The sequence below is a fragment of the Pollicipes pollicipes genome, unplaced genomic scaffold (assembly GCF_011947565.3).
Source record: "Pollicipes pollicipes isolate AB1234 unplaced genomic scaffold, Ppol_2.1 Scaffold_4219;HRSCAF=4965_pilon_pilon_pilon, whole genome shotgun sequence".
In the NCBI taxonomy this organism is placed as follows: Eukaryota; Metazoa; Arthropoda; class Thecostraca; order Pollicipedomorpha; family Pollicipedidae; genus Pollicipes; species Pollicipes pollicipes.
This window is the reverse complement of record NW_023596448.1, coordinates 35,887,555-35,900,866: the sequence shown is the minus strand read 5'-3', so window position 1 is coordinate 35,900,866 and position 13,312 is coordinate 35,887,555. Positions and strand designations below refer to the sequence as shown.

The 13,312-nt window shown below is 51.4% G+C and overlaps 1 protein-coding gene across 1 annotated transcript; it reads right to left on the bottom strand.

Annotated features, from left to right (window-relative positions):
* Nucleotides 1–480: 480 nt before the first annotated feature.
* LOC119095273 (T-box transcription factor T-like) lies at nucleotides 481–11,518 on the bottom strand. Its single transcript, XM_037218132.1, has 5 exons — nucleotides 11,363–11,518; nucleotides 8,175–8,293; nucleotides 2,662–2,757; nucleotides 1,093–1,267; nucleotides 481–510 (listed from the first exon to the last, which is right to left on the bottom strand). The coding sequence occupies exons 1-5, from the start codon at nucleotides 11,453–11,455 to the stop codon at nucleotides 481–483; spliced, it is 513 nt and encodes a 170-aa protein (XP_037074027.1). The 5' UTR covers nucleotides 11,456–11,518.
* Nucleotides 11,519–13,312: the final 1,794 nt, after the last annotated feature.

Below are 13,312 nucleotides of genomic sequence, written 5' to 3'. Positions count from 1 at the left end.
TCCCTTTGAAAGTTTGGAACTTTTGAAACTTAAGCTAACTCCCTGCTCCTCACCAACCGTCCGTTTTCTGACGTATCTACGCCCTGTTGTCATGGGAACCGCTCCCGGCAAACCAACACCTCCGAATAGTTGTCATGCCTGGATGCAGTTCGGCGCCGAGCATCATTGTCCAGCTCTCTGACCGACCGTTTTCATGTACCTAGCATACACAGCGCTGGGAGATCTGCGGGCTGCCCCCCCCCCCGCCCCTTCCCCCTTACGTTCCGTCCACCGCCGCCGCCGCCGCCGTCCCGCTGCCGCCGGTGGGCCGTCCAAACACAGCCAGCCCGGCCGCATTGGCCGGCTGGCCGGGCCAACATGGCCGGCCTGGCCTGGAATGGCCGCGCGGCCCGCGGACGGAGCGGAGCGGCAGAGGAGGACAGAGCGGAGCGGCGGGAGGAGGACGGAGCAGAGAGGCGGGAGGAGGACAGGACCGACCGGCTAGAGGAGGACGGAACCGATCGCAGGAACCTGCGGAACACCAGCAAACAACCGGCACGCGCAGCCCGCCGACGCCTCTCTGCGGCGACTAAAAGGCACACATTCTTTGGAATCACGCTCAAGGAAGGGTGATGCATGCATGGTCTGCTCCGGTAGGGAAAGAACAGTTAGATGCCCCGACGGCTTTCTTTCCTGTCTTTCTTTCTGCGGATGATTCTTTCTTAGCTTCAAGATCGCAACAACTAACAGCATAGCAATGCAAATAACAGGATCACAACACTGTATCCCAGACCGATACACTCGTAAGCAGAACTCAAAGACACCACATATCTCATGCCTGTAGCAGTGGGATTCGCACTCATCTCGAACAAACTTCAGCAAACTCGCGCAGCTGACTTCAACCTAGCCGAAGAGAGCAAAGCTTCACTTCTCTACGTCCGAAAGTGCGTTCTGCCGGACGGCCAGACCGCATGTAGCTCTTGATTGGTTATATGTGTGCACGCACGTTGTCAGCTGACTGTACGCACGTTGTCAGCTGACTGTTGACACACATGGTCAGCTGACTGCTGACACGCACGGTCAGCTGACTGTTGACAACGCCGGGACACTCACCATGGCCGGTCCGACCGTCTTGTCGTTGGTGATCTTGACGTCGTCGAAGCAGATGGGCTCGTTCATCCAGAACTCGCCCAGCTGGTACGACTTGGGATGGACGTAGCAGGCGGTGAGCGGCGGGTCCGCCCGAGCTGTGGCCGTCGGCTTCCAGTCACCGTGGATGTAGCGGAACCTGGCCACGGCACGGCCGGTCAGGGGCGGGTCAGCGCAGGGCTACCGGGAGAGCACTGCTCCAGAGCACTGCACTGCTCCGCTGACGGCAGAGCAACGGCCTCCGGTGCCAGGAGAGGACCGTGCTCCGGTGACGGCAGAGCAACGGCCTCCGGTGCCAGGAGAGCACAGTGCTCCGGTGCCGGGAGAGCACCGTGCTCAAGTGACTGGGGAAGCACCGTGCTCTGGTGTCGGGAGAGCACCGTGCTCGGAACGTGACGCTGTGCCGGTGTCGGGTATGCGATTGTGTTACGATATTTATCACCCCGTTTATCACAGACACGTAATGATCACAAGTACATCGCACTGCTTTCATCTTACGATCGTGTGTTGTGTCATTGCAGTGAAGTTTCGTGACTTGGCCCCACGAGACAAACGGCTGGACGGTGCATGACATCAGAGGTACAAGCTCGAGGCTGCTATTATCACGCACGCAGCGCTGCTATAATCAAAGTCATTTAAGATGTTCTGTTACCTTTTGAACAATGTTGGCTTCCCAACTGCCGTGTTCCGATTATTTTCACCGCTCCAAACAAAATGCAACACACCCGCCTTCGGTCCGTTGATTTGACTGGATGCAAAACAGTGATGGTGATTTGTTATTGGAGTTCTAGCTGTGACGTCGGTTCATCAACAGCCAATGAACGGACTTGTTGCCTTGCCATCAGCCTAACGTGGTGGCACAGTAGGACACTAAACTGTGAGAAAGCTAGCCAGGGCCAGGTTTTCCGTTGGAAAGCATACTGGTTTCCGACGGTGCACAGGGGGGCCCACCATCTGTTAAGGCTTGTTTGCATCGTTGATTACGTTCAGATTCACCCGAGTTGAAGAGTTTGGGCCCTCCATGAGGCGAAAGCGGTACGTGAACAAACAAGAAAGTTCCCTGTCTCCTCAAGCTTCTCACGACCTCCGTGCCCCATGTCTGTGTGTCAAGAGCATGTTTGAATTTCAGTCATAGAGTTCCGGCGACGGAATTGTGCGTGCATCGAATTGCATTGCATGTGTCGAAGTGGAGGCGGAGGGTGCCAGCTGAATGGGTTGTGTGCGATATCTGTCACTCATGCGCATGCGCCGCACGCTGGAGCCGAACGCCCGTGTGTGCCGCACGCTGGAGCCGAACACGCGCATGCGCCGCACGCTGGAGCCGAACGCTCGTGTGCGCCGCACGCTGGAGCCGAACACGCGCATGCGCCGCACGCTGGAGCCGAACGCCCGTGTGTGCCGCACGCTGGAGCCGAACGCTCGTGTGCGCCGCACGCTGGAGCCGAACACGCGCATGCGCCGCACGCTGGAGCCGAACGCCCGTGTGTGCCGCACGCTGGAGCCCAACCACGGTCAGCCGCCGCCGGGACTTACTTGATGTCGTAAAGCTGAGTGAATTCCAGTACCATGGCGTACAGACAGGTTTTCTCGAGGCCCTCAATCTTCAGTCGGATGGTGGGAAACATCTTCCTGGAAGCAGCAAGTGTTTGCGGATGACACGTGCAATGTGCATTTCGGCGGAGAAATACGAGACCTTATTGCAGGAACTTTGGCAACCTTAATTAAATTGACAAGCGACGGGCACAACGTTCATATCAGAGACAGCGGAATAATACAATGAACACCGTATAAGCTACCAGCACGCGTCTTTTTGAAAACAATGCCTAACCCACAGCCACATATTGCGCAACATGCTCATGGGATTGCAGAAAAGAGCATACGGAATTGATCCGGAGCGACCATTGTATATTTGTCCCGCTTTGCGCTCCTAGAACGTTGCCAACTGACATCGGCACTTGTCAGGTTTTCGTCGCAAGTAATCGTAGTAGATCCATCTGATGTCACGTTCTTTGGAACTATGGTGTTCTTTGCCCATTCTGCTACGAACGAAGAGTAAGTAGGGTAGACGTGGGTGCAAAATGAACTCAGCAGTTGGCGCACCCTAAAACTCCAATCAACAACAACAAAGAGTAGGTATCAAGCGCCTGTGAGTCTTAGCGACGTGCATAAAAAAATTTGGGCCTTCCGAACGAAAACATTTGTTCGCTATCCTTTATAAATTTACTCCCAACATTTTGATTGGTGGTTTCTGTCACCTTAGTTCGCGCTAAGAAAACCCCGTTCTGCGAACCTTGACCCCGCCGTCCATCATGATATTTTAGTTCAACGGCAGAATTTGGTGGCGAAAGTTTAATGTGCGGCAATGCTCAACATGATCCACCCACCTTTCGACCTGATACCTGACCTTGGATGGGCTGCCACCGGCCGCAAGCAATCCCAACCAGGAGCAAAAGCCGGGCGCAAAAGCGACCCGAACCCATCCACCCAGTCGCGGGTGGTCTGGGTGGCAGGCGCTCTGGCCAATTCAGCTACGGGGCCAGCCATTCTCGCGCGACGATTTGTAACACGGTGTGACATCTCTCGCTTATTTGCCAGGGACATCGCTTTTTGTGAGCCGTCCGTCCCTTTCTGTTGAGATTCCTCTGCTGTCAGTTGGTTTCACCTTCAGGCAGGCGGGGTACAGGCCCATGGTGGTGTAGCACCTTAGTCGCTTGCGTCCAGGGAAACCTTTACGGAAAAATGCGACGGCAAGGCCATCGCGGGCAACATCTGCTGCCAATTCGGGACAGTGTAAGACTGCAGTGTGAGAAGCGTGAAAAGTGTGAGATTGCAGTGTGAGAGGCGTGAGAAGTGCGAGATTGCACAGCACGTCGAGGCGGATGGCATTCCAATGCATGCAACCGGAAGCCGGCTGCTGAAAATTGGTTGCTGTTGAGCCTTGAACCGTAAGTTATTTACCCCCCTCCCTCCGGGTTTCGAAATGTTACTAACATACAGTGCATCATAAATGACACTCCACTGACGAACCTTCAGTCTGAGAATGAGTTTAAAATGACTCCATTACATAACCAGTACGACACTTTCCTTCATGTGAAATGAGCGGGGTGGTAGCAGATGTGAGCGTTGTTTGCTGTCATCATACAGACGGTACGGAAAACCAAGCTATAAAGCCTGTCACCTCTGGCATCCCACACCAGTTGGTTTTACCAGCGCGTTGCATAGCACCTTTCATGATGCATAACAGGTAGAGATCCACTGCAGAAGCCTGGTGCGTTAATTCAGCACAGCTGCTCTTTAACAGACCCGCCATGTCTCGGCAGGCCTGGTAATTGTAATCGACGCCGATAAATTATTCAAAGCGATAACGTCGATCGATTTGCAACCATTTGTGGTTTAAGCAGCTGTGACCAAAGCGGCATGATAACTGCAAAAAATGTTGAACGGATGCTGGTTATAATGCATACAAAAGCTCGTGCATGTAGTTGTCCAGGCTAAGTCTCTCGAGGCAAGGGCCACAGTCTCTGGCATTCGAGATGGATTTCGAAAAACGTGACGTTGTTGGTCTCCTAAGTTGTAACTCTAAATTTGCTAAGTTGGTCCATTTCTGATCAGCTGCTGGCGTACCCGTTGGTAGGACAGCTTGAAGACTCGGTAGTGAGCCGTAGTCAGAGCATTCAGCTACACCGTGCGGGTACCTTCATGTCAGCATCTGCTTTAGCTGTAAAATCTGACGTCAGTCGCTAAAAACGCCCCAAAACAGGCGGACCTGCTACTTAGGCGCGACAGCTCATGCTGATCTGCATGCATGGACACAGGCTTTTGTCAGTCGGATTTTCCGTCTTCTGCCCCGTAAGAGTGACTTGATTTCGTGTCTCGGCGTTGTCGAGATGTCGAGATCTAGAACGGTTTCGGCCCGTGTTCTTCAGCCTTTCAGCGTTTGGGTAATTTTGTTTTTTCCATTTTGATCGAATGGTGAGGTGTAGTCGTGTTCATAATACAGCTTTGCGGGACAAAACCTGTCTTACCAAATATTCTGGTTGCAAATGCCCTGCAAGTTGAAAAGAACACTTACCCAGCACTGTGCTTCCTGTGTCTGAAAGCTCCGTGAAGCGAAGATGGGAGTCTGCAAACATTTCGGCTCCTAGAAAGCGTTTCAGCTGGGCCAGACTGCTTAGGTTGAGAATTGTCTTATAGTACAATCCCCATGGTCTGCATTCTCAACCAGAAAAATGGCCGTGGCGGTGCTTCCAGTACGATACAATGGCAATGCCTTACCAAACTTAAGAGCCCACTTCAGTACCTTTTTAGGTATTTCATACTGGTAGTAAGTATTTCATAACTTTACCTGATAAGAAAGCTTCGATTGTTGTAACGCATCTAATGCCTTTCATAGCTTCAGCTAACCTAGACCACGTTGTCCCATGCATCTGCTGTGAAACACTCATTTTCTTTTCTTTCAAACATATACATCATAACATGTGAGTCCGATAACGCTTATTCAGCCGCTTTTGTCGTTTTCCTCATTAGAAACACGCCTGGCAACGCCTGGCAACACACCGAAAACTTGGGCTTCAAGGCATGCCTGAACCATTCTAAGCCAATGTTTTCGGCTAAGAGTCTTGGACTAGAACCAATATCCAGCTTTCACTTTGACCAGAGCACGACATTTTAAGCCACGTTGCCTGGCATCGCCACCAGATTTCAAACTGAGGCATGCCAGTGTTTATTGCATCGACACGAGTCAACATGGTACGCAATTCATAGTTCTAAACGTCATCTGAGAGCTTAATTAGCTTGGGAGTACGTGTAAAACATGTATAGACCATTACCATGCATCTGTCTGCACGGTCAGGTCCGTGTCAGTGCCTCAGCGACCCCAGAGGGCCAGCGCTGCCTTTTAATTTTAAGCGATGGGACCACTCTCATTCACAGCCTATCACTTTTTAATTTGGTTCTAGTCTTCAGCATCACGTTCATTGCACACACCCTATGCCGTAAAAAACATGTTAGTGACTTCTAATACAGGCGTGTTATGTGATTAAGTGTGTGATATGTCATAAAGCCACACAGGCACACAAACACGTGTTTATGTGTGTGGGCTTAAGATGCAGCCAACATGAACATTTCGGATTCCTCGACCAATTACTGGACTACATCCTCCATACTGATCGGTCATTGGCACCTTCCGATGCACCCGACAGCTCAGGCTATATGACGTCATCTGCCTCTGACCCTGGAGGAGGAGGGCGGCCACCGCGGTGATCCGAGCCCCGTATCTCTGGTATCCCAAACACTCAGTGAGCCCGCTGGGCTGCCTGCATCTTTATCTCTTCCTTCATCGCTGAAAGTGTCGTGTGGTGTACAGCTATACGGCACGGCTGCATCGAAGGCAAATATATATATATATATATATATATATATATATATATATATATATATATATATAAATGTGTATATATATATATATGTATATATATGGATGTTATATATATATAAATATATATATATATATATATATATATATATAAATGTGTGTGTATATATATATATATATATGTATATATATATATATGGATGTTATATATATATATATATAAATATAAATATATATATATATATATATATATAAATTGCCCTCCTACAAAGGGGGGTCGGGTCGAGTTATTGCATCTGCAGGTCGTTGTCGCTGCCGTGACGTCGTGATGTCGTTGCAAACCCCAAGTGGTATTACTGAAGCCTGACATGAAATCGGGCTTCCTATATTGCTCCGTTGTGTTGAATCCACCGGCAAAATGCAGCCAGACGTATTCAAAACCATAGCTATGTTTGATGGTGATTGAGGTTTTCCACTACAATGTATGTCAAACTAGAAACAGCACGAATCTGTTCATCGGCAAATAACGCGATATAGACTGCACCGCAATGGTCCGAAAAGTTGGCATCATTCGTGGATGCAGCGCAGCACGTGAGCTACGTTAACAGACAAAAACATCGGATTATGAAGCTGGAAATCAGACAGGTTCAAACCAAGCCTCTGTTAAGTGAATAATGCAATAAAGCGAATGTAACGAGAATGTCCACCACGCTGTTCAGGAGTTCGTAGTTTGCATCAACCGCTCACCGAAAACGAACGTTCAGTGTCCGTCTGAGCGTGCTCACATTTTTCGCTTTGCAGCCAGGCTACGGTGAGGCCATTGCCACGATCACATTTTTGAAGTGCTGAAGCATCGGAATAAGCCCCTGGATGTCCTACACGGCGCTCATGGCAATTTAGCATGTTGATCAATTTTCATGATGTAGGAAAATCTGGAACTGACTGGGGTTGGTTTAGGATTCCGTTCTTACCGAGGTTTCTGCACGTTTTACAGCGCTCATCGCTCCTGGAATTTAAGCGTGCGGTGCAATGAAACTGTGTTGCCCGGTCCTTCACGAACTGAGGGCTCATGTGCGAAAACTGGACATTTTTCTCAGAAGGTGGAACGGGGATGTCGCATGGAAATAAAAAGCTCAAAAATTGACCGACCCTGTCCCCCAATATTTCACGGTTTCGCTGCCGCTGCCAAAATGCATCGCACAGTCTACGGGCCACGTGCCGCATGGTCAAGTGCAAAATATTTTGACATGCAAGTACTTCGAGCTATACAGAAGTTTGTCGGAGTGCGCTCCCGAGCCGGCTTAAACTGGCGCCGCTGACGCAATTCAAATCAACCATCAACGATTGCTTTGCCCGCCGCCAACGACGACGACCATTTTACACACATCACACACAGATCACATCACCGGCTGGTGTAATGCTTGTGACACACCGGTCACATCACACATCACATCCCCGGCTGGCGTAATGCGTGTGACACACCGGTCACATCACACATCACATCACCGGCTGGCGTAATGCGTGTGACACACCGGTCACATCACACATCACATCACCGGATGACGTAATGCGTGTGACACACCGGTCACATCACACATCACATCACCGGCTGGCGTAATGCGTGTGACACACCGGTCACATCACACATCACATCACTGGCTGTGTCACTCACCGTCCCTTGCGGGTCACGATCATCTCATTGGTCCGAGCACAGAACGCCTTCCATAGGGCTGCCTTCTCCAGAGTAACGACCACGTTGTCAGGCAGCCGGTTGGCCAGAGGCACCTCCGTCTGAAAGCGGTTAGGCACGGGTGTTACGGGACGGGAAGTCCCGGTACCGCAGAGGGCGAGCAGTTTCAGGTCTGGAGGGGGGGAACTGTGACCATCGTACCGAAACGGTGATAGAAGCAGGGATTTTAACCCAGATGCTTGGTGTTTGGTTAACAGGCTCAATCTCTGGTCATGTCTCCTAAGTTGCGATGTTGGCCTAGCTTCGGGAGGGAAGCATAGGATACATATAAATCGCAGGGGACGAGCAATTACCAACCACTTGCGGTAATCATTCTAGTGCTAAATGCCGCGGTTCCAAAGAGTTCTGGGCCAAAAAAGAAACACACGGGTTAGAGAGAATCATTTTGACCCGGTCAGGTCTTCTTGAGTGCAGCACTCAGCGCGTACGAACAACCCGGCTCAACAGGGGTATTGTTTCCTTTTCTGTTGGTGTGGGGGTGGCTTCAGCCTACCAACTTGTGCCCCCCGTTCTCCTCCAGTTTTAAGATGAAAGACGGCCAAATCCGTGGAAAAAAGCACTTGCTGGGTTATTCTTTGGCATGTTTGATAATTTTGCGCTTTCCAACTCACAAGGCAAAGCAACGCTTCTGTGACTTAGCATTATCTCTTATATTCCAGTGAGTAATAATTCCAGCTTTAATCTTGATTCTCATGCCAAAAATCGAGGCTCTACAAACAACTAAATATGCACCAAGTTATCCAAAATCTTCCAAGCAAATCTGGATAGGGGAAAAGAGGCTGCGTGCTTCCTCGTGACAATTTTGCTGGCCAAACTCTGCACAGATTTGGAAAACACCGCGAACAGGCGTCACGGTTTCTCGCGCAGTGCATCGGGATTTCATGAGAAATCCTCCTGGATGTGAAGCACGGTTGCTTGGTATTTCCACGAGCAAAATGATGTAACATTGTGCAAAGCAAAGGCTAGTTACAGATAAATCGTAGATTCTGCTTTTTTGCCGTGTGGACGTGCACACAAAATTGGTCAGGCGCGTGGGCGCATAGCACCCGGGGAGGGGGGGGGGGAGGATACACTCCCTTACCAAATTTACGGAGTGGATTAATGCAACGTGACTTGATGTTGTCGGTTCAATATATCAGGTGGACACGAACAAATAATAAGATCGAGAGCACACCCCGCTGTTTTACGATAATCAAGAAACTTAACGAGCCTGTATGGTGATTAACTCGGTCGTCAGCAAAAAATTTTGCATTGCGACAAGATGTCTGTAAAAAGACCAGTAAATCCGTCTCTGATTGGCGTAGGTGGAAAGCATTTTGAGCTCACAAAGCCAGTGACGACACCAGCAGTAACAGAATAATTGACCTGAAAGCCACCGGACTCTTTCAATACGACGCTTTTGTATATATATATATATATATATATATATATATATATATATATTGTATGTTAATCGGTTCTTCGTGATACGTTTAAGGCCATTGGGTTGAAGGGCCCATCCTTGGTCGAGATATCGTTGCAATTGCGCAAGCGCAGAGGAAGGCCACTTGCGGCCTGCAGTCCTCGGGGTGCTGCTTCTGTTCTGTTTCCCTCCCTTCCCCTGGTGCCCTCCATCACTGTAACTCGGCCTGTCCCCAACAGATGGCACCACACGCCGAACGACACAGATGCTTCTAACTCGGCATTCATGCTGCAATGCAGTGCTCTCCCGGGACTGCGGTGTCTGTACCCGCCCGGGCACGCGGCAGAGCAGCCCATGCAACGTGTTTGAGTGAAAGAGCACTGGGTCAACGTCTCCACAGGAAAGCGGCCCGGCAAGCACCTGCCGTTCTTTGCACATGCTTGAAACCGTATGACCATGGGTCGTCTGCCCGCGGGTCTGACGCTATTATCAAGCTGGCCGTATCATAACATAGACTGCTGTCAGAGACGCCGACATTTATTGCCAACGTCAGCAAATAATTTTTCACGGGGCTGTGGATGGTCATAGCAGAGTCATTGCGAGGTTCATTGTTGCAATTGTAATAGGGACGTAGGGTAATTGACGCCAAAAACAGCGAATCAGCCCCACACATCCTGCACCACGCGCTGGATACCCCGAGTCAGCTCCTGCTAGCCGCGGGCAGAAGCTTCCAGTTCTCGGCAGCGGCGTGGCCAGGATTTTGCACGGGAGGGGACCAAATCGGAGCCTAGGGAACCGTTTCGGTCAAGGGGCCACTTGGCTGTTCTCTGGGCCCATGTTTAAGGAGGTGGATTTTCAGACCCAAGATCCCATTCTGCTCACTCGAAGGTGGTTTTAAATGCCCTAGTATTCCGGTGTTGATGATTTGGACTTTGAGATGCTCCAGTAGTCCAACGGGCGTCTTAAACTACCAAAAAGTATTGGAGCCTACGCTACCAGGAACCCTGTCCCAACCTACAAAAGGCATGACCCCCAAAGCTCGTCCCTCGGCCACGCTACTGGCTCATGATGCAGCCAAACCCATGCCAAACCAGAACAGCGGTCGGAAATTCGTGTCGCGCAAAACTATGCTTTGCAACAGAGTGCTCTCAGATCATCGTCCACACCTCTGACGCAAAAAGAGAAACGACACATTGAAATGAAACAGCCGCAGCCGCGTCACTTCAGGGAGCAATCACGTCGCTTCGAAAAGCATTCCCCATCGTTCCGCATCATTGGTGTCGTGCGGCAAGAGCGGTAAGGGTGACCTGGCGTTGCGGACCGTCCTTCACTAGTCAGAGATGGTCTTAATTGTACCACTGGACCGAGGGACCTGGAGCCGCCCCTGCCTAACCAGCCCCGAGGGCTGATGGCTGGACCGAGAGGGATGAACTCGGCACTTTATCGGCCATGTCATGACCGGGATAGACGGTTTTCCTGTTACCGCCAGTTCCTGACCTTGTGCCAATGAACGGTGCCCCTGTTACTCACCGGCGAGCGCTATGAATGCAATTATCGCTCAAGCATAAACAAGCGAAATCAAGCGGGCTATCAAATCAAACGAATCACTGCCGAACAAATGCCACCAGATTCTGTGAATGATGTATCGTGGTCGATGCCACGGTCGTCAAGTCTGGCGCTTCAGGCGGTCCAGCGGCAGCTCACTCACCCTCCTCAGGAACGGGGCCAGCACGGGCTCCAGGTAGAGGTTCTCATCGGCGAACGCCTGCCGACGGCGCGGCGGGGCTGCCTCCTCGACCATCGCGGAGTCGAACGGTCGAGGTGAGCCCGGCGCCCTGACCTCGACCCGCCGGCGAGTCACGAGTTCACGGCCCAGCCCCCGACAGACTCCGGCCCACTCAGTCTTGGCTCGAACGCGCGCTACCAGTCCAGAGCTCGAAAGTCACGCCGCGCCCTGCACGTTCTGCGCACGCACTGACCCAGCCGACACAACTCCGGTCCCCGCCAGCCGTGGGGGCGGAGCCTAGCGCAGGCCGACCAATGGCGCCGCGGCGGTGACACGTGGCTCCGCCCACTAAAGGCAGATTAGCGAAGCGGGCCTCAAAGAGGGCGCCATCGCGCACAGCGGAAAGGCTGATGCTTGCAATGACTGGCAGCAAACACACCTGCCGACCAACTGGCCACGAGTCAGCAGCCAAACTGCCCAATGGCAATCGCTAATGCTATTGCATACCGCCGCCGACATTCAGCAAGTGTGCGCTGGTTAAAGTGACCAATCACATTCTTGACTTCGTGGATGAAGATGAGATAGCGGGGTTTAATCCCCTGGATTTGTGCAAGTGGTGTGATGTCATCGCCCACTTGAAAGTCATTGAGCAGCGCCTCTGCACGGCATTCACTCAGCTCGGCTCGCAAGATGTTTGCAAATGCACTCTGATAGGTTTGCCTTTTTAACGCTCCTCGGCTTGGTCCAACGACCTCTACCACCGAGGGATATTTTCACAATTTTCGGGGCTGAGCTATTGTTCCCCACTGCAGTTAATCAGGGCACAGGCCTCGAGCCGCTGATGGGCACCATCTTTGCCAGTGGTGCAAGCCTGTCTGTCTGCTGATGGCTACATCTTGCTCTGGCAATATGCATATCACACCCAGGGTTCTAGCAACGCGCGTTCGGGTTTGACGCAAGGAATGTACGCACTTTTCAGGCGTTTTAAATTGGAGCTCTCATGCTGAAAATGCTCGACCCCCAGCGCACCAGGAGTCACTGGTTAAACGGTATTAGTTATCAAGTTAACTAAAAACAAACAGACGAAGGCGAACGCGGACCTTACCAAGCTGCTTGTGCTCGAGCACGTAAAATGATGCCAATTATACTCGCGCACCATTCCATGTTGCGGCCAGCGGACTGTCCAGCTGCTGGGCGGCTGAGACACGGCTGGGCTGGCACGGCAGTGGACTTCCTACCGCGGCGGCAACTTCTTGTACCTGGCGGTGTTCTCTGCCGGTGGCTGCGTGACGACCGGGGTGCCAAACGGCATCCATCTCTCCTGCCAAGATCGTCCGCTTGGTTGCGGTGCCGCGGCTTCTCCATACTGGCTACTTGCTTTCTGGTGACTGGTTTACTAGTTTACTGGTTACGGGATTACTTGTTTACTGGTTACTGATTTACTTGCTTGCTGGTTTACTAGGTAACTGGTTTACCGGTTACCGGTAATTATTTATTCTTTCTACCGCTCGTAACTACAAACGAGCTGACTTACGAGGCCTGCGAATGTCTCTCGAGCCAGCCGAGATCCTCTGCACGGCTGTGGTGCTTGCTTTGACCACAGGCGAGCCAACTTCTGCGGCCCTCGGGGTCGCTAGCGCCACGCGGCTGGCGTTTTATTGACAACTTGCCGGTAGATGGCATTGCAGACTTGGTTTACTCTTCAATGGAGACAGCGGTATGCAATCATTATGCTTCACCGTAGCTCGTGACCACATATCCTGGTCATGTTCCCACCGTAGCTCGTAGCCACATATGCTTGTCGTGTTCTCACATGGTTACTTGTATGTGGCAAGCAACCAAACATCCTGATCATGCATAATATGAAACACTGCAGGTAATTGGCATATATCCTGATCGTGTTCCCGCTGTGGCTGTTAACCACATATTCTG

Coding starts and splice junctions, on each gene's coding strand:
- LOC119095273 (XM_037218132.1), bottom strand. CDS start 11,455: ATGGTCGAGGAGGCAGCCCCGCCGCGCCGTCGGCAGGCGTTCGCCGAT. Junction 8,294..11,362: donor TGGCCCCGTTCCTGAGGAGG/GTGAGTGAGCTG, acceptor AACCGCTTTCAG/ACGGAGGTGCCTCTGGCCAA. Junction 1,268..2,661: donor ACTCAGCTTTACGACATCAA/GTAAGTCCCGGC, acceptor TGCCGTGGCCAG/GTTCCGCTACATCCACGGTG.